Source organism: Penicillium oxalicum, chromosome I, assembly GCF_001723175.1.
Source record: "Penicillium oxalicum strain HP7-1 chromosome I, whole genome shotgun sequence".
In the NCBI taxonomy this organism is placed as follows: Eukaryota; Fungi; Ascomycota; class Eurotiomycetes; order Eurotiales; family Aspergillaceae; genus Penicillium; species Penicillium oxalicum.
Window position 1 is genome coordinate 2,023,343 of NC_064650.1, and position 25,671 is coordinate 2,049,013.

Genomic DNA, 25,671 nt, shown 5'->3' on the forward strand with positions numbered 1-25,671 from the left:
CTTCAGAGGCTCTACTAAAGGTTGCGATAAAATCTAACCGTCGAGTCAAGGTTGCTCTTAACCCCGATTAGCTGATCACTTGTCATTTCTCACTTGAGCGATAAGGTATTTTCCACATTGAATAAAGAGACACAGACCGTAGTAAAATGCCTGGCAGCATGCGCTCGTCCTGCACCTCGACAAGTCGTGAGAAATGGCCATGGGGATCACGACTCACCAGTCGGCGGCCGGCCAATCGCTTCACGTTCAGGATATACTTCAAGATTCCAATTGCACGCTGTAGGAGGCCTATTGGGGGGGGAGAGCGATCCGATTAGGTTTGGCGCACAGCGCTGATGAGATTACCGGCTCAAAAGAAATGTCCCTGTACCTGCGGTTGGTAGTAGCTCGCCATCAAAATTTATGAATGGCTATACGAAGCAGGGAATATACACTCGGCTTCCGATGCCAGACTCGGCGATTCTCAGTTCAGGGCATGACAAACCTCAGAAACAAACGGATTAGAGCCTTATCAGAAGCCTGACTTTTGAGGTCCTGCGCATCCAGTAGATTCGTCAAATGATAACCATTGAGAGCCCTCGACCAGCGTTCGACTTGACAGATCCAGAATGACCCACTCGCCCTCAACTAGTGCGCGACGACTGAAGGCGGCAGGGGAGAGATTCTTACGTAATACATACTGTTCCTTACATAGGTACGTACCTACTAAGTAGGACCTCTGATTTCAGATCCTCTTGTCGGACTGGAAGAAGAGCCGAACCATTCGGTCCACCGGCCAGAATCTTAGGAATTCAACGACGGCACTGTGCTCCCATGTGCAGGATCGGATCTTGGGACCCAGTCCGTATTACACCGGGCGTCGCGGAGGGACACTGGGGAAGAGTTTAATCCCTACCGTATCATTACGTAGCGGTGTATGATTTCTTTCTCCACCGAGTCCACTGCATCCGACTACTGTGATAAGCCCCGTGGCAATTGGCCAATCGTAAGAATTGCATTGCTAGCGGATGCGTGAGCGATCGACAAATTGCCCAGCCGATGTCGGCCCGGGTCCCTGATTGGCCACGCCGGTGGTCGGTGAAGGACGGTCCGCACGTGCCCTCCAGTGACTCAACGGATCCCTCTCTTTTTCTCCAGGCCCGCGGCGTCCTCCCTCTTCTTCTCTCCTCCTCCATCGAGTTCCGAGCATCACATCGCAACGCTTCACATATGTCTTTCTAAACAAGCATCCCCTTTGTCCCTTCCCCCTCTTAAATTGACTGTCACATCTTTCAGTCGCGCTTATGTGTTTGGCACCCTCAATCTTCACCTCCCAGGTATGGCAGCATCCTTCTCCATATGCCTTGAATCCTTCTCCATATGCCTTGAATCCTTCTCCATATGCCTTGAGCCCCCCAATCCCAATTCTTTCGTGGTATCTCGTTGAAGTATCCCGAGGCTAACTTTGATCTTCCGCTTAGGACTACATCTCGGGTATGATTCACCATTCTTCTTCTCGGTTCCCTCGGGGTCCATTCGGAATGCCATCCTGTGTGCGGTGCACTAATCTGATATCCCTTGCAGACCACCTTTGGAAAGCCCGTATCAACTGAATTGATCCACATACCTCCCGTTCCATTCCCCTTCAACATCTCATCACCTCCATCCATAATGTTCAAGAATATCTTCAAGGCCATGCCCCCTCGGGCTCAGGCTTTCGCCTCTGTGAAGCCCCAGGCTCGTTTCATGGCCACTGTCCGCCAGCGGGCTGCCCTTGAGCCCGCCACCTTCACCATCCGTGATGGTCCCATGTTCACTGGCAAATCCTTTGGTGCTCGCTCCAACATCTCCGGCGAGGCCGTCTTCACCACCTCCCTGGTCGGATACCCCGAGTCTCTGACCGACCCGTCGTATCGTGGCCAGATCCTGGTCTTCACCCAGCCATTGATTGGAAACTACGGTGTGCCGTCTGCGGAGAAGGACCCCAATGGCCTTCTCAAGTACTTTGAGTCTCCCCACCTCCAGGCTGCCGGTGTTGTTGTGGCCGATGTCGCCGAACAGTACAGCCACTGGACTGCCGTTGAGAGTTTGGGTGAGTGGTGTGCACGGGAAGGTGTTCCGGCCATCTCTGGTGTCGACACTCGTGCCATTGTCACCTACCTCCGTGAGCAGGGTTCGTCCCTGGCTAAAATCACCGTCGGAGAAGAGTATGACGCCAACGAGGACGAGGCCTTCACCGACCCGGAGCAGATTCACTTGGTGCGCCAGGTCAGCACCAAGCAGCCCTTCCACATCAGTGCTGCGGACCCCCAATCGCACGTTGCCGTGATCGACTGCGGTGTCAAGGAGAACATCCTGCGCAGCCTGGTCAACCGTGGATCCAGCGTCACTGTTTTCCCCTTTGACTACCCCATCCACAAGGTGGCCCACCACTTTGACGGTGTCTTCATCTCCAACGGTCCCGGCGATCCCACTCACTGCCAGGACACCGTGTTCCACTTGCAGCGTCTGATGGAGACCTCTCAGGTGCCCATCTTCGGTATCTGCTTGGGTCACCAGCTGCTGGCCCTGGCAGCCGGCGCGCGCACCATCAAGCTCAAGTACGGTAACCGGGCCCACAACATCCCCGCGTTGGACTTGAGCACTGGTCGTTGCCACATCACCAGTCAGAACCACGGTTATGCCGTGGACGCCTCCACTCTGCCTTCTGAGTGGAAGCCGTACTTTGTGAACTTGAACGATCAGAGTAACGAGGGTATGATTCACAAGTCACGCCCTATCTTCAGTACTCAATTCCACCCCGAGGCCAAGGGAGGTCCCCTCGATTCCTCGTACCTCTTCGACATCTACCTGGACAGCGTGCAAAAGTACAAGAAGAGCCAGGCCGGTCTTTACCCTCAGCGTGACAGCCGTCCTAGCCCCCTCTTGGTGGATCTTTTGGGCAATGAGCGTGTGGGCGTCCAGCCCACTGTTGGCATGCAGAACATTGCTTCCGCTGCCGCTGCTGCCGCCGCTGCTTGAGAGTATTCTGTCAATTGGGACGTGGGAGTTTGGAAAAACTGTATGGGTTCATGAATGGGGAAATTGGGTTTCTTTGGAGTTCATAGTATCTTTTTTGTTTCAACTTGTTCATATCTTATTATCTCTCGGGGTTCAATGTAACACACAAAAAAGTATCATGCATAAAATAAATCACACGTGCCATTTTCCTTGAGGCTCATATAAAGTAGTCTCAACGCCCGGTTAGAGCGTAGTGTTGCCCACTATTTGGCAACGATGGATACCACGTCTTCGTCCGCAACCATGTGTCCCAATCCTACTCGTTGAGGCACATGTCGCGCGCTCGCACCCCACACCATGGCATATTTGAACGTCTCCTTGAGCGTGCGATGAATCTGGTCGCACACGTCTTCGATACTCGAGTCCTGGCGCACAATTAGAGCCTCACTAAAGTCAGGCTCTTCTCCCTTTCTGTAGTGGTTTGAAAATTATTAGTCAGATCATCCAACAGGTCGTCCGTTGACTTTGAAAGATCGGGATATTGGTTTAACTTACCGCTTGGTGTATAGACGCATCAACCGCAGCTCCTTCCAGATGCGCTCGACGACTTCCTGAACCCCGAGGTCAAGCTCACAGGACATGACCGCGGTGTGGGGCTCGCGAGCCAGTTGATCGAGGAATTCCAAGCTGACACTATCAATCTTATTGTAGACGTACAAGCTGCGATAAAGGAAAAAATTAGCAGGCAAGAGCCGGCGACCACGGTCCTCGATGATACATGACTTACCAGCGAATGTACTTGCGGTGATCTTTCATGATCACATCAATAAAGTCATCGATGGTCGCTGTAGCAAGGTACATCACGTCAGACATTTAGATTTAAATAGTCAAATCAAATAGGGCGGGGGATGGATGATCGTACCGTTCTCGTCTCGGACTAAGACTTCGCAGTTGAGAATCTTGTAGTCGCGAAGAACATTGTAAATGATCTTCTCGTCCAAGACCTTGGGCGGTACCTGGAAAGTGATCTTCATGCCACCGGCCTTTTTCACCTTGAGATAAATGTTGCTAGAATCATTTAGTCAGCACGGCAGGACAACAGGACAACCAAGCACTTGAGGGTATCACCCACGGTGGTTCCTTGTTCAGTCGAATGCCCACGGCATCCAGTTCAGCCTCCAGCAGTGCACGCTGCTCTGCTCGCTTGGTGGCATCCAGCACCATGAGAATCAAATCACTAGTCTGACGTGCAACAAGAGCATTAGTTAGTTTCCCCTTTTTTGGTGTTCTTTGGGATCATGCCCGATCTATTGTCAACAGCAAATGTTAATCTCACCTTTGCCGCGGAAATCACTTGCCGACCACGACCCTTGCCCTCTGAGGCTCCCTCAATGATACCAGGCAAATCAAGAATCTGGATCTCTGCACCCCCATACTCCAGCACACCGGGGATGGCAGTCAGTGTCGTGAAGCTGTAAGACGCCGCCTCACTTTTGGTCTTGGTGATCTTGGACAGGAAAGTAGACTTTCCGACAGAGGGAAAGCCAACCAGTGCGACACGCGCATCGCCACTTTTGCTAACATCGAAGCCACTGCCACCACCAGAGCCAGCACCTCCCACGGGCTCAAGGAGCTGGGCTCGTAGACGAGCGAGTTTACTGCGTTCTATGTGTTAGCCTCGGGGTACTGCCTCTGTACAAGATAGCGATATTTGTGCGTAACAAAGATAGGCCATCTCTTCTCGGCGGTTCAGCCTGATCACTTACCCCTTCAATAAACCCAAATGATACTCTTTGAGAGCTTAGCCCAGACTTGTCCAAAACAATCTCATGCTCAGGAGGACTAACCTGTCGCCTTGTTCTCTGCGGGGCAAATACGTTAGCGGGGTGAATCAGCACCGAGCTCGGATGAGATAGATCAGACTTACTCTGCGTCCGGCGCATTTCATCTTCAATCCTAAGATGCTGTTCATTAGCATCAGGTTGTCATATCGAATTACCGCGATTTATCAATATTCATACTCCTTGATCTTCTCCGTAATGTTCACCATCTTGACGGTTCGTGTGCCTTTGCACCTCTCTTGTCCTCACAATAAGCTTTTTGTCTGGACCACTTCCACCCTTGAGCTGCAGACTGCACAGCAAGGCTTCTATTATGTATCAAGGAGAGCCAGAGAGGTCCGTATACCTTCTGTCGCGCAGTTATCAACGACAGCGACAAAGTTGTTGGCCCGGTCAGAACCTTATGTAAGCCAAAAAAAAAGTTCCGCAATCCACGCCCCGGCGGGGAGGCCGTTCGGCGACGAATGTGGATGGAAAGCTTCTCCACCGCCCGCCTGACCGCCTGCAAGAAGCTCACCTTCAGTTCCCCTTCTATCAACCTCATCGCGATCTGGTTTTCGTCATCAAGTTCCAGGAGTCGAGAATGGAGACACCAACCGAGCCCAGCGATGCTGTCGCCGTCGTTGAAAACACACAATCGTCTGAGATGCTCACTGAAACAGGCGACCAGGCTCTACAACCCGTGAAGAAGACCAAAAAAATAATCCGGCGCCGCAAGAAGCCCGCGCGCGTGCAAGTCGATCCCTCCACCGTCCAGAGCCAGCCTCCTCCACAAACGGGAGAGCTCTGGAACATCTGGTACAGCAAATGGAGTGGAGGTGATTCGCAAGATAAGCACGGGCTAGACCAACCGGCACCGTACAGATGCAATGTCGCGCGCGACTCGGGATATACCAAGGCCGACTCGGTACCGGGATCATACTTTTGTCTGTACTTCAGTAAAGGGCAATGCTGGAAGGGGGCTGCTTGCGAATACTTGCATCGTATTCCGACAATCCACGACCATTTCAATCCCAACGTCGATGCGTTTGGACGAGATAAGCACCAAGACTACAGGTGGGTCATTTGCTTGGTGATTTTGTTTTAATCTTTTGAGAAAAAAAAGAGTCTGCGGTTCTTGTAGATTGATTGCTGACTGTTTTCTTTTGACAGGGACGATATGAGTGGTGTTGGTGCATTCACAAGAGGTTCGTCTAATACCGTTGCATTTCAGAGACAATTCACTCGGCCCACGGCCAGCGTTAATTTCGAGGAAGCTCCGAGACTAACGTTGATTATTTTTTCAGTCAACCGAACACTATACGTTGGGCGAATCCACGTCACAGATGATATTGAGGTATGCGAGAATGAGCTCCCAATTACAGATCGCGGAACGGCCAGTCGTTGATACCTTTATAGGAAGTTGTTGCTCGCCACTTTGCAGAATGGGGACAGGTCGAGCGCATCCGTGTTTTGACTGTAAGCGATCTCTCGCCTTTTGACTCGATCCTCTTTCATCCACTAACAATATACCAGGGTAAAGGTGTTGCGTTCGTGACATATTCCAATGAAGCCAATGCCCAATTCGCCGTGAGTATTGTTCTCCTCCGAAGCACTTTCAAAAGATCCAGAAAAAAAGCTAATCGAATCCTTCTAGATGCAAGCAATGTCCCATCAAAGCCTGGACCACGACGAAATCCTGAACGTGCGCTGGGCCACAGTCGATCCAAACCCATTGTCACAAAAGCGCGAGGCGCGAAGGATAGAAGAGCAGGCCGCCGAGGCCGTGCGCAGAGCTCTCCCCGCTGCCTTTGTGGCCGAAATCGAGGGCCGCGATCCAGAAGCAAAGAAACGGAAGAAGATCGAGGGTTCCTTTGGTTTAGATGGGTATGATGTACCAGATGCCGTCTGGCATGCGCGCACGCGGCAGCTCGAAGATACATCAACCGCTGCCCAACTCGAAGCACCCCAAGAACAACTCATGATCGAGGCAGATGCGTCGCAGCAGTCGGTGCCCCGACCAGACCCCGAGCCGGAGACGCAGAATGGCATCTTCTCGAGTTCAACGCTGGCTGCCCTTCGGGGTATGTCGGGAGGCAACGTGACCACTCAGACTGCGCCCAAAAGTTCCGGCGGGCCTTTGGTCGCGTACGGAAGTGATGACGAGAGTGACTAGTCTTTTCTCTGCGGTTTGGTTGATTCGGGGATCTCCCTTGCTTTTTCCAGATATCAGCGGCGATCTGTTCATGTAGTATATAGCATCGATACCTCTGGAGTTTAAAACGAAATACTGGGCTTTGCTTTTTCATCTCCATCGCGTGAAATTGGCAATACACAGTGGTCATTTTCGGTAGTCACTTTGTACTGACCGGAGCATAGACGGACAACTATCCAGAGACTGGCCTCAAGGTGATCGGGAATGAATGGATTTGAGAGAAAAAGACGGTATAAATGCAGTGTGTGTAATTTTCTAATTTCGTATGCATGATTCGCTCAACTCGGACACGGGCTATCCTGGGGTTCAAAAATCCATGCAAGATAATCAATGATTCGGTAAAAATGATCCCTCCAAGGCCAAAAAAATGCAATATCAGTCTCAAGCTCAACCCATGCATGCGGGTAATCCAACAAATACTCCACAGTCCTTCCTCGACACTTCACTTCCATTCGATCAGTCCCATCATTCATTCATTTAATCATTCAATCATGCTTCTTCTCATCCCATTCACTTGTCGCCAGAGCCGAGGTCATAATAGACGCAGGATCCTGTCCTGTAATTGTAAATAAAAGCATTGCTGTAACTCTCGGCGTTGTCATCTGTACGGCTCTCCGAAGCCAGATCACTGAGCAGCTCGTATACCTGGCTCAAATACTTTCTCTCCGTCAAAGGCGCATTCTGGATGACAGCGCGCCAACTATCCGGATCAGAGAGCCTCGTGTTTCGAATGGAGTCGAGCACATCATCTCGGGTGTCGATTGCAGCGATAGGACCGTTGCGGGCATTTTCAACAACCTCGCGAGAGTGTAGAAGAGCTGTTGACACCGTGGAAATTAGTTTTGACAACTTCTCTCTGACCAAAGCCCGGTTATGTGATTCTAGAAAGACATACCCGACTCGATGATGTTTCGACGATTGGTCTTCTTGCTCCGATGCTGGGGGACAAGAATACGAACGTCATTCGCTCGTTCGCCCGCAAGTAAGGCATCCTGTTGACTCGATTGGCGATTCTGGCGTGGGTCGAAATTGCCTTCTCGGTGATGACGGGCCTGGATTTCACTCCGAAGCCAAGAAACAAGTTCAGAGCTGCGAATATCAAATTCCTCTTTCCTCAAGAGACTTCGGACTTTGTAGCCTCGTTCTTTACTATCTTGCTTGGCGATGACAATCCAGCGATGATTGTGCTCCCGGTATCTTGCCATCAACTCTTCCAGTGAGGATGTATCCACGGCAAGTTCAGCACTGATTCCGTTCGTCCAAAGATCCTCGATGATCTTGACGCCTGTGGTGCGAAGGATCGTTGCATCAAAGCTAGCCACCAGAACATCACACTATATTTACATCAGCGTCAACATGACTCAGCCCTAGTTGGTCGAACGCGATAATAACTTACTCTTCGAGCAGTCCAGTATCTTTCAGTCGGACTCTCCGTCTCTTTATGTGGCGTTCTTGACTTCAAATACTCGGCCATAGAAGAGCCCAGCCGGTCTGAACTCAGGTTGAAACCAACGGCATGAGCCTGCGGTCTGTTTGACAAGGCTTTTGGTGCAAATTCTTGGATCAGACGATCATAGCGACCACCTGCAGCAAAGACATCACGGCGCTTGGTGTCAAAGATGCACTGGAACAAGACGCTCCCCCGGTAGAACTTGTCATGAAGACTGCTCAGGGGATTAATGTAGATCTTGCGCTTGACGCCAAAGCTGTGCAGGTACTTCATAAGCACATTCAGACGGGCGAAAATAGGGGCAAGCCGGTCAGCGAATTCTGTGCCTTCCATGATATTGGAGAGTCTGCGTAAAGTCTCCTTGGGAGAATCACGGAAGTCGAATCGCGCTAGGTCATCCAAGGATGTCGACGCAACTCCGATAGACGGCGAACGAAGCTCACTTCGAATCTTTTGCATGGTGTACCTCCCAATATTGAGTTTACTGATCACTTCCTTCACGAGTGGAACTTGGGAGGGAGTGATACGGCAGAATTCCATGATGAGCTGAAGCAGGTCGGAATGATTGATCAAGAAACACATGGTCGCAGAACGAAGCGGTGGAAATTCATCGATAATCTCGTCAAGAACCTTGATCACTTCTGCTTCTTTCAGGGCAAGATCCAAGGTGTTGTACGAGACGATATCGAAATCGACTTCCCGATGAGTCCGTGGCTCGCTGCCATGAGTAGATTCTCTATACACGGTCCCAAAGGCCAAAGGCGTAGGTCTTCTCCAGGGAAGGATCTTGGCGCGGGATGGCCCGAGCATTTGGAAGCGTCAGATCAAATGGCAGTTGCAACAAATTACCCGAAGCATCCAGCAAGCGCATGGCGCCGGATGTGTAATGATGCGACCGGGGGAAAAGCATCTGTCTCGGTGATTCCACCGCCCCATGCCTGCGGAAGATCGAGGTAAGCCGCTTCCTGACGAGTCCCTGAACTAGGAGTTCATTCGCAGCGGGTGTTGTTTGCGATTCTACATCCCAAGCAATGTCCTCAAACTTCTTGGGTGATTGAGAGAATATTGCAGACAAAATCTTCTTGTAGTCGGGAGAGCTCGGATCAGACAGCAAATGAACAATCGCACGCCGGAATGTCTCCTCTTCGACTTGGAGAGGGATTTTGCCGCTGGAGAGAAGCTCAGCCGCAGTTGGGCGTGCCGCCGGATCATGACTGAGTAGAGACTCAATAATCTGACCCTGCACAACCTTCTCAGATTCACGGAACGTAGGTGGCAACGTGTGGAATTTTTCTCTTATCGCCCGCAGTGTATGATCGCGCTCCATGCCTGTGGTCAAAGGGTAGCACATCTCGAAGAGAATGACGCCAAGTGAGAACATCTGGCTGAAGTCAGTCAATTGATCATATCGAGCCACTGATGGCTTTTACTTACATCAACTTTCTCGTTGTAATGGCCTGGCAGTCCGGATTTCATTTCTGGCGCCACGTAGTACGTTGTGCCTAGGCTGCGAGTGAAGTCCCCTTCAAAGTCCGCAGCCGCAGACGAGCGTACTGCAGTGGTGAATTGCCCACTCGTGGCCAGCCCAAAGTCTCCGATTCGGGGATTGTTGGCAACATCAATGAAGATATTGTCTGGCTTCAGGTCTCTGTGAATAATGCCATGGCTGTGGATATGGCTTAGACCATCGAGAATCTGTCTAAACAACCGCCAGGAGCGATCTATGTCATCGTACAGGCCGTTCTTGATCAAATCACGCAGTGTCTGATAAAGCTGTCAGCGTGTGTCCGAGGAAGGAGTTTTTGGCAGGAGGAGTGCTCACATGTTTCTCGCAGTATTCCATTTGAATGTAAAGGGTAGTGAGAATAGGACGGCCATACGAGCCAGAATGAGCCCTACTGAGCTCACCACTGCGCTCAGATCCGGAGTCACTCTCGAATGTGACAGAGGTTTCACTGTCATCTGCCTCGGACAGCGTTCGGCTCAATTCGTCTTCACTATCTGAAGCAGCAAACTCAATCTTTGGATACCCGCTCGAGCTGATAAAATCCAAGCCACCAGTACTAAAGCCGCGGTGTTCCTGGCTTGAGAAAGGGTCACCTTCAGTGGATGAGATTGCTTCGTCTTCAACCTGATTGAAGTCTTCTTCCAGCCATGCAGTATAGTACCGAACGACGTAAGGGTGATTCAATCTTGAAAGAAGCATAATTTCCGAGAGGGTATCCTTCAAAGCCGCTGACGAAGTTTGAGAGATTTTCTTGATGGCATAGAATCGACCGTCCAGTTTATTCCTTGCTTTGACAACTTGGCCAAAGCCGCCTCGCCCTAGGTGACCGGCTTCATCAAAGTCTTGGTGGTACCGAGAAAAGGCAGGCATGGCTCCGAATGAGTCCAGACGAGGTCGACGCTGCATCGAAACCGAGTTGGAAGACCTGTCACGCATCGTCAACGGTGCATCCACCCGGAAGAACTCTGACGGTTGTAGTTGAAACGCAGTCGGTCGCTTCTTGGGATCAGGCCGGAAGAATTCCCCGAGGAGGTCCTGCAGTGGAGGAGACAGACTCAGAGAGACTATGAGTTGATTGGCTGAAGTATAACGAAGCAGGACATCCTTGCCGAAGGCCATCTGGAGCAAGATAATGCCAAGGTCCCAGACGTCAGTCTTCATGCTTGGAGTCGCCCCCTCCTGTGTCAGCTCGGGGGGCAGCCACAGTGGAGATTTTGAGGTGGTTAATGATCGCTTTGTACCAAGAGATTCGGGAAGGGTTTCTTCGACGCCAGCTTCAAGTTTGACGGTAGTACCCCCAGAAGAATTTCTGTTCAGCATGACACGGCCGCAATGAATATTGCCATGCACGAAGCCACTGCGATGATAAAATTCCAAGGCCTCTAGGAGTTGGATCATCCAGCCTCGTAAGGTATCGACAGCGACCGTACCCACGATGTCGAGAAGTTCCAGCAGCGAACCCTTGTTGGCAAATTCCGTCAGAGTAAGAACGGTCCATGCACTTTCTGCCGAACCAAAGCTCGTGGGTGGGCGATTGATCTTGAATCCCAAGAACTCAACGAGATTCGGATGCCGTAATTTTTTCAGCCCTTCCAGCCTGTCCTCGCTGGTTCTGATCTTCTCCGGAAGGCCGGTGTATTTGAGCGCGTTTCTCCCAGGGTGATCTCTTTCAGAACGAGTAGAGGGACATGGCATCTGTCCTCAGGAACAACAGGCCGGACGGTGAAAGCCTTCTTCCCTTGCTTGGTCTGTAGCAGAGTTTTGGCGTGGAAGAAAAGTGGATTGTCGTCCGCATCGCTAACAGTGATAGGAGGATCAAATCGAATGGCGCCTGGCGTATTGTCGACAAGATCTTCAACATCACCTAGGTCGACACCACCAGTCCGACTCTTGCGTCGCAAAAGCTGGGCCTTGTTTCGCTGGCGCGCCCGGTCCTCCAGCATCAGCTGCAACGCACGTGCCTCTTCTGCTTGAGCGGCCTCCTGCTTTCGCAACTCTTCTTGCTTTTCCAGTTCGGCACGATGAATGGCGGCAGCCTCTTGCTCTATGCGCTCCTCCTCGAGACTCGGCAAGTCTTTGTCATGCTCGCGCGCTTGGGCAACATCCTCCAATACATCCTGAATTGACACGGCCAGCTCAAAAATCATCTCACTTCCCAAAAGATGTTTTGGCTTGTCCCGAATGATCTTCTGGATTCGTGAACGGGCATTTTCACGGAGGTCGTCGAGCTTTTGTAGGGCCAGATTGGGAGTGGTCTTCGGGTATGTGGCCGGAAGCTCCACGAGCAGCACCAAGTAGAGGTCTGGATTTGAGGAAGCACGGAGCTGGAGTTTAAATGTCACGTTGGACGATTGCTAGGGAACAGCACAAATTAGATTCACGCTCCGGGGCTTGATTGAATTGATTCTGCCTACCTGCCACGCAGTGCGCCGGGTTTCAACTTCTTGGAAATCATCGCCATAGATGGAACGGAGTGCCTCCACCTCATTGAGGTGGATTTCACGGTAATTGGTTGTGGTTGCTGATATTACGGGGGATGTCACAGAAGAAGAATCAGAGCCAGATGATAGTTGCTGTTTCACACGGGGAGATGCTTTCTTCCTTTGTTTGGGAGACATCGCGGGGGCGTGGCGCGAAGTCGCCCTACATCCAGGAGAGGACGTACGACATGAGGGTCACGGTGTCTAGAAAGTTTGTGTACAAAAAGGGTATAAGATGCAAAAGGTAAGAATTCAATGCGAAGTAGAGGAGGGGGTGGGTCTTTTTTTTGGCGACAAAACAGGCGGTCAGCTATGCGCCGGGCGTGGCAGCTGCCACTCGACGGCTTATCGGATGTGTCGCTGTTTATCATTCTTATCGATAACTGGTGAGCCCACCGTCTTTGGTCGGCTTGCACACTTTACCGGCAGCCTATCCGACGGTCCAGCCAGGTCCGACCGCACTAGGTACCTAGGTAAAAGACTCATTATGTAATATGTGGCTTGTACTAAGTACCACTGGTAGGTATCTCATGTCATTGTCCCGATGTGGATGCACCTGATCTTGTAACCCATTTGGTATGTGTCCTCATCCAGGCAGCACCTTCAGTACGAGCACATCCAGTCCTTATTTGTACCTCGTACTTTGGATTCCGGTAATGACCCTCGATTCATGTCCTCAGGTGCATTCTCACCAAGGTCGACATAAGTCTCGAGACACCGTTCCGACCCAACCTTGACCGATGCATGTGGAGACGTCCTGTTCATGCCCAGGAGTGGGTACGGCCTCTGCGTTGTCCATGAACTGCTTTGGCCGTAGTATGCTTCAGGTATGCCCACTTCAGTTGTCACTCATGATTTTCTGCTGGTCGAAAGGATGGACGAATGAAAAGCCAATCGGATCGACTGCACCGAAAGTACTTGCGGGTCACGCATTGAGCATGCTGGTGCATCTGCCTGTGATCAACCTTCTTGAATGGTGAATTGGAAGCCAGCAGCACACAAGGCCGAGGTGCATGGTTGGGCTAGCCTATCAAAGGCAGGGCTGCAAGAGACTCTACGAAGCCATTGTAAGCGAGAGTTTTAAATCTCGGAATCTCGCACTGCGACCTCTTGCCACTTTGCCGTATGAGCTGGATTTGTAGAGAGGGTAATTGAAATATCGAATCATTCAAGCCAGACTTATCTAAGTGCTTGTAACTTTCTTGAAGGAATCGATATCGGGACGGCGTGAAAAAAAAAAAAAAAAGGAGAGAGAGCTTAATCCAGATTGTGGTTCTCCAGGATATAAGAATGAATCCGCTCCACCACACCAGGAAACCATTGACTTTCTGCAGGAAGTGACTGACAATGTTTGAACAGCTTCGGCGATCTACTTTTCTGTGCAGATTACACTTAGATTGACAGAAAGAAAACTAGAAGTAAGGTAGAAAGCCACAGTTCAAAGTGGATCTACAGAAATGGAAAGCTACCTGACCGCAATGGGGATGACCCGTTCCACCGCGTTCCCGTTGTCTAATCGATAAGCGCCTGCCTGATTCTGTTGGCGGCCCTCCCGCGCGTCAGTAAACAAGTCTCTCCATTTCCCCCCCCCCCCCCGATCGCAACTCCACACCTGACCATGTTGGAATGGATAAAAAGGGGCGAGGCTGAGCCCACAGGTGAGGACCACACAGACGACCGAGGGAGAGATCAAAAATACTGACGTTCAACGTTCTACCGTGTAGGCACCTCCACAATGCTGGAGCCTCCCGAAACGCCAGCTCCCGTGTTTGCGATGCGCGCGTTTAGGAGCGCTTTATTTGGTACTCCCGGTGGAGAGGAAACGGAGCCAGAGGACACGAAAAAAGACGAAGATCAGATCTCCCAGCCTGAACCCTCAAATAATCAACGAAGTCAAAGTGACTCGTCCAAACCTATCTTGTTTGAGAGGGAGCTCCCGAAACCAGACATCGGCGCAACGTTCAATCCCTCGGGATCGCCCACGAAGAGTATACTCGTCACGCCCGGTACTATCGCAAACCGTCGGAAGACCGTCTCTTTCGGGGAAGGCGTAGTTGACAACGAAGGCAAGCGAGAGAGTCAGTCCAGCCGGGCACCGAAGACACCTCCGAATCCCTCCGGAATTACCGCCCAGTGGATGTCAGGCTCAGCCAACGGAAAGCCACCGAGCAAATTGACACAGACACTGCTGGATGCTCGCGAAAACGCGTCCAAGAACGCCGATTCGATCAAATCTTCGCAAGATCCACCGTCCGAAACAAAGCCCACCACGCACACGGTGCCAAAGGAGGAAGCAGGCATGGAGGACATCACAATGAATCTAGACGAACCGCGCTCAGAGTCTGGCAAGTACTGGAAAACGGAATTTGATAATTACCGTGTGCGCACCAATCGCGAGATCAAGAAGCTCATCCATTATCGATCGATCGCCAAGTCCTATGCGCGAAAGAAGGATTCGGAGGCCTCACGCCTGGCAGATAAACTACGGGAGGAAGAAGAAAAGGTGGCAGACATGGAACGGCAAGTAACACGTCTGGCTGCCACAATCGTCGGGGAGGGGTCGAAAGCAGATAAGGAGCAATTGATCCGAGATTTGACCAAGCAGACCACTTTGGCGTTGCAGTACAAGCAGCAGGTCACTTCTTTGCGCAATACCTTGGAGCAGCAAGGCGTCATCAAACACGGCGACATGGAGAATGCTCGTTCAGAAAAGGACGAGAACTCGACAAAGGATACATCAAGCTCTGCAGAAGAGTTGCGCAAAGCACAAGAAGAGCTCAAACAAGCAAATGCCCGGGTCGAAGAGCTCAAGAAGGGAAATCCGGATCTGAGTGCGCTCAAGAGTCTTGCGCAAAGTTCCGAAAAGAAAGCCCAGGAGCTTGAAAAGGAGAATCAGACTCTGAAGCAAACTTTGGCACGTGTCAAGCAAGAGATGTCCCGATACGAGGGCCGACGCAAGGAAAAAGAGGCCAGGCTCAAACAACGGGAAACGAAGCTCGAAGCTCGTATTCAAGAGTATCGTGATCGCCTAAAGACGACGGCTCAAGAGCACCGCGAGTCGGAAGAGAAGCTGCGGGCCAGCTTCGAAGAGGAGCGTCGTCGCATGCAGAATCAGATCGATCTGCTCAAAATCAAGGCATCCGCATCAGCGTCAGACCGTCATGAGCATGTTCCACGACAGCGGCAGCAGCAACAGCTACCACTCAGTCCGCACAAGACGGACGAGGGCATCCGTATACAAGACTTTGGTTTGGTCGATGATCTTCAACCTGACAACGACGATGGCACTGAAGAATCCGACGGGCCGCCGAGTCCCAGTCCTCGTTCCAAGACCCGGGAAAGAGGCCATTCCGCACGCAATATATCCACGGGTACCATTGACGTAAAACGCGCCACACGAGCTGTCGCGGCCAACGACGATGAAGTCACGCACTATTTGAACGAAATTTTACCAAGACCCGGTCCAACCTACCGGAGCAACCTGGCCGCGGTGCCCCCGTCCTCTCCTCCTGATATTCCCGCATTGAGATCTCTCGACCGCAACACACAGAAAGTGCACAACGTGGATGAGAAGCAGCGCAGCTACCGCTCACTTTACCGGCGTGATCCCGCAGGCAACAAGGACGACCGATATGGAATTCTTACTCACCAGCCCCGTTCACATATCAAGACTGCACTCGAGTCAATGTCTCCACTTCCGTCATCGCGCCTGACATATGCGGGGAATACCTTGACCGGGGCAACTCGTGGACTTCGTCGGACGGGGCTGGCTGACTTGAGGGCAGATGGCTTGTCACCGGAACGGCGTGCTGCAGCGCTGTCCAGGTTAAAGCAGAAAGAGGATCTCCGAAGGATGAATAAGATGGGCAAAGAGAATAGTGCTGGACAAGTACGAAGTTGATTTTGGTTTGCTAGCGAGCAGTTGATATTAGGTCATTTTCACGAGGATTTGAAGTGCGAAATGAGCGTACAAAATTTGGGATTGCTTGATGCAAGTTCATTTTTTTTCACGTCTATTGGGGTGAGGGAGATGCATGTCTCCTTGTTCTTTCTTTTTTATTTTTGTCCCCATACGAAAATCAAGGACAACGAGTGTTGAAGATATCATGCCTCATGGCATCTTCGTACATCCAGTCTAACATGGTGGCCATCCATCTTCACATTCTATGGCATCAAACAGAGTAATTACAGACCGTTATGCAGTGGTCATCTGAGTAGGGGCACTTGGACAGTCATGTGCCCTCTGATGCCTCGATACAGAGCGCCTCCGTCAACTGCACTCTATCCTGCCTTTTTACCACCCCGGAGTTATCTATCTAGCACGCAACTGCGGGGGCTGTCATGTTTAAGCTTTGCCATCACAGAACGATATAACGGCCCATTTTCCAGACCAAGCCCACTTTCGCGACTCATTGCCCCCACCGCCGGGAAGCTGACGTAGCTTTTCGTCCTCGCCTGGAGGTAAACCAACAACCACATCAGCCTTGCAGGTGCGGAATGCCATCACCCGAACCCCCGACTTTGGTCCCAAGGGTCCGATAGCGGTGGTGAAAGGGGTCGTGGGGTCCCATTGAGCCTACATAGGAGTGTCACATTAATATCGCAGTCCTTCGAGTTTCCAGGCGACGCAAGGAGAGCCTTTTGAAATAGCAAACATACATCGTTGACGAGCTTGCGGTAGTTCAAGTCGCCTTTGAACAAGACAAGCTCACTTTCCTTCAGATCTTCGAAAAGCTCCGGTGCAACATGGGGCATTCGCCAGAAAGAGCCCTGTGTAGTCCAGAACGAGTGAGGTCGCATAATAAGCTTGCCATCTTGGTGGAAATCGCACCACTGATTAAACAAGAACTTCACATCTTCTACTTGCTTCGCAGATAGCGGCTGATATGTCTTGCCTGAATCGTCAGGCTTAATGTAGAACGCCTGTGGGTCGACCATGGAGTGGAGCAGGTCAGAAAAGTCACTCGGCGTCACATCTGAGACGAACCAGGGCATATTCTTGGGATGCAGAACAACAGTCGTAGCCAAACCGACGGTCAACAGGTATCCGGCCAAAATGAGATCAACAAACAGCTCAAATCCAGAGTTATCCAGAACAATGTCGACGCGGCGATCGCCATTCTTCTTCTCTGCACGGGCCTTCTGCATGACACTGAAAGCAGCCTCGAGGTCATTTACGAGGATATTCTTCTGCGATGCTTGTCGCGCATCTGACCCCTGTAGCTTCTGAATATCCTCGTATGTGAGAGAGGTCAGTAGAGAGAGATCGGTGGCATTCCCCCACAAGCAAATTTCACACATCTCAGAGAAGAGGAGCTTCTCAGCTTGCTCGACCTGTTCCGCAGATCTTCCATCCACTCCCTTTCCAGTCTCTACCTCGTGGGCTAATTCTCGGTACCGCGCGGCGAGCTCTAGCACAGCAGGTCGGGAAGACTTGAAGGTGGACATCTTCTGGCGCGCGAAGACATCGTAACCCTTCCAGTGCTCTGAGAGAGCGAAAAAGGTCTCCATCCGGCGGTCTTGCAATCAGGTCACGTCAGTAGTGTCTTGAATCGCGAAGTGGAGAGGTGCAGAGAACAAACACACAGAGATAACACTCAGTAAACAGCCAAGGTGCATCATGCCACTTCGGATTTCCACGCTGCTTAAGCTCTTCGTTGTATGAAGCGATGTCTGACGCGCCATCATCTTCGAGAGGGCTGTCCAAAAAGAAGACGTATTATCAGCCACACTGTCATATGGTTTCCTGACGATGTGGTTTCCTTTTTTACCTTAACTGCCGGTCATGCTGCAACTCGTACTTCAAAGTCGCCAGTTTCTCAATGATGCTCTTGCCTTCCTTTGCCTTGTCATCATTCGAAACAGTGCTGACTGTCCGAGCCAGGTCGTCAATAGCACCAGTCTTCTATTGTTAGTCCTTTCTGGATGACTTCGATTGAGGCAAAGATCGTGGCATACAATAATAACGGGCCATCGGTCGTCCGCCGAGACGGATGCGAAGCTCGTTGGGTCCGAGGTGAGGTACTGGGCTAGTCCATGTCAGTCAGCTGGTACAGATCATTACAAAATCGTCAATTGGCTTCTCGTACGTGTCTTTGGATCAAATTCCATCTTGTCTGCCTGAACCAAGGAAAGCTGGGGAAACCATCCTCTCTCGATGGAGGGGGAACCGCGGGGCACGGAAAGCGGTCAGTTTAAAAATAGTCACCTGCGAGGTTGGCTACGTCAGCGTGCCGGGGCCTCGGCCAGGCACTCGGCACAAGCGGTGTCGTGCAGGGGGTAAAGTCTTTACGACTCACTACTCACTGCTCCGATTACATTAAAGGGTTCCGAGTCTCTGATTTCGCTGAGTTGTCATCTCACAAACTATGACAATTCAAGGCTCTTTCCCGTCATGCCAAAATATCAGAAGGAAATCTTTGCCCGCAGGCACACCACACCGCCTGTGATTGAAATGCGTGTGTGAAAAAGAAAAAGTTTGGAAAGCTCGTGGTTACATGGAGTAGGTTTATCTAAGAGAACGCCCGCTCAGCAAAGCAATGTGGATCTTTACATGGAAGAAAGGATCGAGTTTTGCGCATAAGCCTGGTCGGAAGGAGTTAGCCAAGAGTATTCGAAAGACCTCATAGCAGGGGACTGTGGACTTACCATGGGCTTAATATCGGGGTGAGGTACGGCATCAAAGACTTCGTAATTGAGCTTGAGGTCGGGCCCAATGTTGATGTACGCGCCCTTGTTGTCTGTAGAGTCGCAGTACTTGGGTGCCGAAAAGACAGTGATACACCTGCCATCGTGTTCAACCTCATAACCTTCCATCCGGACCTCATGTGACCGAATGATGGCCTCAAGGCCATTGTTCTCACAGAAGCGCTTGGTGATATCTGGGCCGAACTGAAGGCCAACGCCACGCTTGGAAGGACCGCGGCCAGGCTGGGGCTGGGGATCAGTCCAGAGCATCTCCATCATCAGGCCCTGTTGTCCGGGCTGGCGTTGGTTGTGACGATTCAGCTTGCGAATATCATTCAACGTGATCTTGTCATCTGAGAACAGACCGCCGTGCAAGACAAGGTACTTTTCGCCCACCAAGGTAGCCAAGGGCAGCGCCGAGAATGACTCGGAGAACACCTTGAAGACACGCTCGTTGTATTTGGCCTTGCACTCGCCCTCAAAGCCGTAGACCTTATTCATATCATCCGTCTCGTGATTACCGCGATTGAGGAACATCCCACTTGGGCGCAACCACTTGTAAGCGTATAGAAGCAAGGCAATCTCGCAAGACCACGAGCCTCGGTCGACAAAGTCACCGTTGAAGAGGTAGGCGTGCGAATCGGACGGGCTCCCGTTGCGGCGGAAAATCTCAAGCAAATCGAAAAATTGACCTACTGCACGTTAATTCCTTTTTTTTCTAGAGGGGGGGGTCGCAAAATCCACTCGTCGACATACCGTGAGTATCGCCACAGACTGTGAGCTTCTTGCCCGCGTCGACACCAATCTCCACCATGGTTGGCTCATTATAGACGAGTTCCTTCACAGCCTTGATGATCTGAAACACGTACTTGCGGTGGATCTTCTTGCCATCCTTGAATCGTTGGATCATATCATCAATGAATTCCTGGGTCATGTCATTGCCTAGGCGCACACCATCATAATCATCTTCCACCTTGATGGCGTCAATGTCCAAGCCCTCAAATGCCGACGGGGGGTCGGCAACCTCGATCGCTTTCTCGAAATTCAGGCGGCGCACGAGCTTTTCACATTCTGCGAGCTTGAGCTTGGCGTTTTGGTTGTTCGGTTCGCGCTTGACCACGTCCTTGAAATCTCGCAGGGCTCCCTTGTAATCGAGGATGGCGGTCTTGGCCAGAGCACGTCTCCAATACGCCTGGTGGAGAGTATGATTGTCAGAAATGGATCCTTGTGTGTTGTAGTAGACAATATCAGACGAGATTATGGCGAACAACCGACCTTGACGTAGTTGGGGTCCAGTTCCAAAGCCGCAGTGGCGTCAGCGACAGCGAATCCGAATGCCTCTAGCTTGATTTGTGCCTGCGATCAATGCGAAGATAGTTCTCTACGTTAGCCATCATCCAAGGTCACTTTGATCATGACATGCGACAGCGCAGGTGAGCTCGTGAGTCAAGTCAATCATACCTGGGCCCTGTTGGAGAAGAAGGACGGCTCCTTGTCGTACTTCTCAATAGCTTGGTCGTAGAAATGAACTGCCGTTGGCCAGTCATGATCGGCAAAGGCCTTGTTGCCTTTCAGCTTCAAGGCATTAGCCTCTTCTTGTGCCGAGGCCATGGCGGGTGGAAAGGAAGCTTGGTGGAGGGGCACGAGACCACGGTGATCGGAGAAGGGAGAAGAATATGCGGCGGCGGGGAAAGAGGAGAACAGTCAGCGGAGAGAAGGGAGAGGAAGAAAATGAGGACTTGATCGTCGAGATCAAAGCGACGAGGAAGTGGAGGGTTAGAAGAAACTCTGAGGTGAACAAGCGAGAACGAGAGAGAAGAAGAAAAATAAAGATTGGCCCGAGAGATCTGATTATCTGACGTTTCGACCTCGTTCCGTAGTAGTGAACGGAGGGTACCTTGAGTACTTACTGATGCCGCCGTCCTTTCGGGCGTGACTTTTTTCCCCGATCGCTGCTCCGAAAGGCTTGGCATCTTTCCAGAACCCTCGACCGCGGCCTCCAACTGTTGTCTTCTTCTTTGATCTTCCCATCCTGCTCGACCTCCACTACACATCGCCACATCGCCATGTCATTCTATAGTGCTCCTAGCCAGCAACGCAACCTGCGAGCTTGCATGGTCTGCTCCGTCGTCCAACTACACACTGTGAGATAGCACCTACAAGCCAACTAAGTGCCCAGACTGCCGGACACTACAAGGCCTGGTGAAACAGCGGACCTTTCGAAGACTGGAAGCTGACCTTTTCTCGCGTCAACTGCCACAGAAATTCATGCGCGACGGTTGTCCCAATTGCGAGAACGTCCTTCAGCTGCGAGGAAACAATGACGCTATTCAAGAATGCACCTCTCAGGTCTTTGAGGGTCTGATCGCGATCCAAGATCCGGCTGTCAGCTGGGTGGCCCGATGGCAACGCTTGGACAACTACGTGGCGGGCACATATGCGACCAAGGTGACGGGCATCGTGAGTTTACCTTCACTCGTGACCACAACAAGAGCACTATGAGCTGATGCCTGGACCCCCATCACAGCTTCCCGAATACATCATTAGCAGTTTGGAAGACTCTGGGATCAAATTTGTGCCGTGAGTGCTTAGTCCTTCTCTCTTTTCAAGAAACATATACAGATCAGAAGCTGACAGTTTGAGGTTCTTCAGGCGTGATGGAAGCACGGGTGAAGAAGAGGCCTAAAGCGCTCGACGCCCGATAGCATCTCATCAACTACCCTCCTCGCCGTCCCAACCTCTTGTGCCTTTCGAAGGCTGCCTTTGTTCCAGATACCCCATTATGACGTGCGTGGCAGGATCAAACGTTGAGATGGAAAATTTGTAAAGCATTGCTTGATTTCTTGGAGTTTTCCTTTGGAAGCATTAGCCTGGTTTTATCTGTTTTTTTTTCTTCTTTTTTGCTTCTTTTTTTGTGTCCTTCCCCCTCTGCCCTAAGTTCCAATGGACACACACCTGTTGAGAATTCACTTCACACTGGAGGGACAATATACTGAAGTATGGGGGGAACTTGCTTTGCCTACACTACAGGTCGATGGGGGAGCTTGTCTTGAATAACAATTGCTCAACATGTCTATCGACATTGAATTCCAATCTTTTTGGAAGGATGACTCGTAGCATGAAGTAGACGGAAAAATTCGAGGCGGAATAAAAAAAAACATAAAATCGCTCAGAATTTTCAAATAAACATGAAAGGGGGGAAACAATGAAAGAATTCAAACAGTTGAGTGGGTATCAATAGCCCAGGGAAGGTCACTCCAGAAGTTTCGGGGGGTCTGGTTCATAATTGGTCATTTAAAGCAGGTTGATGGTCTTCTCGAGGCTCTCGAGCAGGATGTCAGCGTGGTGCTTCTGGAAGACCAGCATGGGACGCAGGCGGACGGCCTGCGCACCACTGCCACCAATGTTCACGCCAACAGACTTGGCCTTGACCAGGAACTGATCACGCTTGGGAGTGTCCCACGCGATGAAGGTGCCCTGGTTCTTGCCGCGGAGGTTCTGGAAGTGCTCAGGATACTTCTGAGCCAGACGCTCCAAGCCAGCGTACAAGTAGTCACCAGTGGTGCGGGTGTTCTCAACCAGGTCATGGCGCTCAATCTCCTCGATGATGCCGCGGAAGATCAGAGCACGGGATGGGTCACCCATCCAAGTGTTGAACTGACGGTAGGGCTTGTTGGGGCGAAGAGCTGGATTACCGAAGTAGTATCCAGCAGTCTGAGCCTTCTTGGAGAAGGTCACCATGTCAGGGGGGGTGGACAGGTTCCAGTGGTCGTGGGCCCAGAACTTGCCGGTGGCACCGACACCAGTCTGCACCTCATCGACGATGAAGAGCACTTTGTTGCGCTTGGTGATGTCGCGCAGACCCTGGAAGAAAGCGGGCGAGGCGTGGTTGTCTCCACCCTCGGACTGAATGGGTTCGACCATAACAGCAGCCACGGGGTTGTGGTATTCCTGGATCAGGCGCTCAACCTCCTCCAGGCAGCGCTTCTCCTCGGCGGCGTTCTCCTGAACGTGGTCCTCGAGAGGATACTTCAGCTGGGGGAAAGTCGCCTGGGGCCAGTCGAAGGCGGGAATATCCATCTTGTGAATAGGCTTGGACCGGGTGGTAGACAGGGATCCGAAGAGACGGCCGTGGAAGGCGGACTTGAATGACAGGATGGACAGCTGAGGGGATCCCGGACCCTGGTTGTTCATAGAAGACTCGATCTCCTCTGCGGTGAACTCAACATCGGGACCACCGCGCTGGAGTTGGCGGTAGTACATAAAGGCTGCCTTGTATGCAGTCTCGTTGGCGTCCGAGCCCGCCATGGCGGTGAACACCTGGTCCAGGCCCTTGGGAGCGGCACGAAGAATACCGGTCTTCAGGATATGAGACCAGTCGGAGGACGGGAAGTTGCCCAGGGCCGGGCGGTTGATCAAAGAGGTGATCATCTCGTCGGACTGGGAGATTTTCCTCAGGTGGGGGTTGTTGTAGCCAACAGGAATGGAGGCAATCTGGGCGTAGCTATTACACTCGGTGTTAGTTGATCTTTTTGAACAATTTCGGTAATGGGACAAGTCAAGGATGCGTCAATGAACTTACACATCGAGAAGTTGGTTGCCATCAAGATCAGAGATGCTATCAAGGACGTTCACGGTTAGCATTTTAAGCGGATTTCATTACACTTGGGTACACGGAAAAGCATACTAGTTGCCGACAGACTTGTAGTAGTCAGCGAGCATGTTCAGTGATCGCACATCGAAGACCTCGTCAAGCTCGGCCGCGGCAGCCTTGTTCTTGGGTCCGGGGATGGGCGTCGAGACAATGGGAGCAGCAGGCTCGTCGGGGAAGAAGGGCTTCTCGGTCGCAGCGAGTCGGGCGGTGGTGGAGAGGGTTCGATGCACGGGAATACGCGCGACAGTACGCAGCTTCGAGCCGCAGCGAAGAACAGAGGCCATTTTGAAGAGAAATTTGTACACTCTTAGCAGTGTGTAGGAGCCAAAGAGGTGAGGGGACTGATGCGGGGAAGATTGAAGGCCAGATTATGCAGTACGCAGGCGTTTCCGGGATTCAGGTTGAATACGGGATATTGCTCAATTGTGCGTACAGGGGATGGGAAATGGTGATTTGAAATAATCCAACCGGGCTGGACAGGGAATCAATGGATTTATATCAGACTTGAAGGCGACACTTTTTTGTTATCTTCCCCGTGGAGCTCACTGCATCTTCATTCCCCGCGTCGAGACCATTGGATCTCGGCGATATGGTCCAATCAGAGTCTCTCCTGTGCCGACCGCAAACGCCGAGGTGTCCCAAAAGGGGAGTCGACGAATCAAGAAGGTCTACCCAGGGCGGCAAGCCTGCAATTACTCATGGCACCGGGTTGACTGCATACACTGGTTGGATTGAGACAACTTGTCGAGATGTGGGGAGAGTATGTCAGATGTCCATTTTGATGTTTCTCTTAGTCTCCTTTTCGTAGTCTGCATGATGTTGACATTCGTCAATTGGTCATTCTTGACGGTAGGGGCTACCTCAGGGTCAAGTTCATGATCGACTTACCCTCACGTGGGGGAAACCTTGTCGGTCGCTGATAAGCTTCGACCGCCCCTTAATTACAGTACTTATCGTGACGATAAAGCCGGCCCGGCAGCAACGGCGGGACACTAGTCCCGGTTAATCTTATCGCATGACCAGTCTCCGATTTACGGTCATTGATTAAACGGGTGTCACCACCCACATAGTGTTTAATGGTAGGAATGTGCTCGCCTGTACCTGCGCCTCGCGCCTTTTGGTACTTACTTTAAAGAGTGCCCCCCAGTGTTGCCCACAGACTTTCATCTCTATTGATTACGCAGTAGGTCAGCTTACGATCAATGTAATTGGAGTATGCCCTTCCTCCCCAGGTTGTAGGTATCCGTACTAGTGCTCTACCTACCGGGAACAACCAACCGGAGCCCCCGCCGTGCTTCAATATACATATGTTCTCACCACCCGTCGTCTCTTTCCAATGCTAGGTACCTATGTCCGGACGTTGAACGCCAGCAAATACCTATGGCATACTCGTAACAACCTTAGAGCTTTGAAGGACACTGCCCCATAGAGTACCTTAATGCGGGTGTATATCATATTGCAGACCATACATTGGGACAGAGACCGAGGCAGAGTGGGCGCTCTTCAACGAAGTAACAAGTATACACGAATGACAATCGACTAGCCCGAGAATTAAGAAGCCCCTTCTTTGGCCCGGTCCCTGAGGACAACACACATCTCGGTAGCCGAAATTCAGCCGCAGGTGGGTCCGTCGACACAGTAACTAGCGCATCGGGAGAAACCTTTTGCTTCATAGCGCAACAAAGTCCGCATAGTATAAAGCAAGTGGGCTTGTGGTTTAGTGGTATAATACTCCCTTAGCATGGGAGTGGTCCGGGGTTCGATTCCCCGCGAGTCCATACGTTTTGGTCCAGCTTGGACATGAAAGACTCTTTTTTGAGCAGGATAAGGAACATTCAAACGTCGAGGAAGAGTATTTTTTTTGTGGCTTCAACACGAG

The 25,671-nt window shown here is 51.4% G+C and overlaps 10 protein-coding genes and 1 non-coding gene across 11 annotated transcripts; 6 read left to right on the plus strand and 5 right to left on the minus strand.

The window, feature by feature from the left end:
• Window positions 1-1,650: 1,650 nt before the first annotated feature.
• Window positions 1,651-3,000, plus strand: POX_a00682 (Carbamoyl-phosphate synthase arginine-specific small chain; the record flags this gene model as incomplete). The annotated part of the gene is made up of 1 exon (XM_050109621.1): window positions 1,651-3,000. One exon carries the CDS (start codon window positions 1,651-1,653, stop codon window positions 2,998-3,000), a length of 1,350 nt encoding a protein of 449 aa, XP_049973389.1.
• A 242-nt stretch (window positions 3,001-3,242) lies between these two features.
• POX_a00683 (Ribosome-interacting GTPase 2) lies at window positions 3,243-5,029 on the minus strand (the record flags this gene model as incomplete). The annotated part of the gene is made up of 10 exons (XM_050109622.1): window positions 3,243-3,450; window positions 3,535-3,699; window positions 3,767-3,824; window positions 3,902-4,047; window positions 4,112-4,221; window positions 4,316-4,637; window positions 4,746-4,770; window positions 4,827-4,841; window positions 4,907-4,935; window positions 5,001-5,029. 10 exons carry the CDS (start codon window positions 5,027-5,029, stop codon window positions 3,243-3,245), a joined length of 1,107 nt encoding a protein of 368 aa, XP_049973390.1.
• Window positions 5,030-5,403: 374 nt separating this feature from the next.
• Window positions 5,404-6,975, plus strand: POX_a00684 (Pre-mRNA-splicing factor cwc2; the record flags this gene model as incomplete). Its single annotated transcript, XM_050109623.1, has 6 exons — window positions 5,404-5,876; window positions 5,973-6,007; window positions 6,107-6,156; window positions 6,219-6,278; window positions 6,336-6,389; window positions 6,457-6,975. 6 exons carry the CDS (start codon window positions 5,404-5,406, stop codon window positions 6,973-6,975), a joined length of 1,191 nt encoding a protein of 396 aa, XP_049973391.1.
• A 549-nt stretch (window positions 6,976-7,524) lies between these two features.
• On the minus strand, window positions 7,525-12,589 carry POX_a00685 (uncharacterized protein; the record flags this gene model as incomplete). Its single annotated transcript, XM_050109624.1, has 8 exons — window positions 7,525-7,832; window positions 7,910-8,348; window positions 8,411-9,159; window positions 9,209-9,845; window positions 9,899-10,228; window positions 10,287-11,591; window positions 11,648-12,325; window positions 12,386-12,589. 8 exons carry the CDS (start codon window positions 12,587-12,589, stop codon window positions 7,525-7,527), a joined length of 4,650 nt encoding a protein of 1,549 aa, XP_049973392.1.
• An 835-nt stretch (window positions 12,590-13,424) lies between these two features.
• On the plus strand, window positions 13,425-13,535 carry POX_a00686 (uncharacterized protein; the record flags this gene model as incomplete). Its single annotated transcript, XM_050109625.1, has 1 exon — window positions 13,425-13,535. One exon carries the CDS (start codon window positions 13,425-13,427, stop codon window positions 13,533-13,535), a length of 111 nt encoding a protein of 36 aa, XP_049973393.1.
• Window positions 13,536-14,186: 651 nt separating this feature from the next.
• POX_a00687 (uncharacterized protein) lies at window positions 14,187-16,352 on the plus strand (the record flags this gene model as incomplete). Its single annotated transcript, XM_050109626.1, has 1 exon — window positions 14,187-16,352. One exon carries the CDS (start codon window positions 14,187-14,189, stop codon window positions 16,350-16,352), a length of 2,166 nt encoding a protein of 721 aa, XP_049973394.1.
• Window positions 16,353-16,796: 444 nt separating this feature from the next.
• Window positions 16,797-18,562, minus strand: POX_a00688 (Damage-control phosphatase; the record flags this gene model as incomplete). The annotated part of the gene is made up of 6 exons (XM_050109627.1): window positions 16,797-17,027; window positions 17,111-17,970; window positions 18,038-18,150; window positions 18,223-18,353; window positions 18,410-18,480; window positions 18,541-18,562. The coding sequence occupies 6 exons, from the start codon at window positions 18,560-18,562 to the stop codon at window positions 16,797-16,799; spliced, it is 1,428 nt and encodes a 475-aa protein (XP_049973395.1).
• A 438-nt stretch (window positions 18,563-19,000) lies between these two features.
• Window positions 19,001-20,749, minus strand: POX_a00689 (Serine/threonine-protein phosphatase; the record flags this gene model as incomplete). The annotated part of the gene is made up of 5 exons (XM_050109628.1): window positions 19,001-19,036; window positions 19,100-19,830; window positions 19,895-20,330; window positions 20,414-20,494; window positions 20,600-20,749. 5 exons carry the CDS (start codon window positions 20,747-20,749, stop codon window positions 19,001-19,003), a joined length of 1,434 nt encoding a protein of 477 aa, XP_049973396.1.
• A 455-nt stretch (window positions 20,750-21,204) lies between these two features.
• Window positions 21,205-21,824, plus strand: POX_a00690 (Transcription elongation factor spt4; the record flags this gene model as incomplete). The annotated part of the gene is made up of 4 exons (XM_050109629.1): window positions 21,205-21,282; window positions 21,401-21,598; window positions 21,666-21,718; window positions 21,791-21,824. 4 exons carry the CDS (start codon window positions 21,205-21,207, stop codon window positions 21,822-21,824), a joined length of 363 nt encoding a protein of 120 aa, XP_049973397.1.
• Window positions 21,825-22,432: 608 nt separating this feature from the next.
• POX_a00691 (4-aminobutyrate aminotransferase) lies at window positions 22,433-24,076 on the minus strand (the record flags this gene model as incomplete). Its single annotated transcript, XM_050109630.1, has 3 exons — window positions 22,433-23,642; window positions 23,721-23,756; window positions 23,826-24,076. 3 exons carry the CDS (start codon window positions 24,074-24,076, stop codon window positions 22,433-22,435), a joined length of 1,497 nt encoding a protein of 498 aa, XP_049973398.1.
• Window positions 24,077-25,498: 1,422 nt separating this feature from the next.
• POX_tR005 lies at window positions 25,499-25,570 on the plus strand. Its single transcript has one exon. It is a non-coding gene; the product is annotated as a tRNA-Ala (tRNA).
• The last annotated feature ends 101 nt before the right edge of the window (window positions 25,571-25,671 follow it).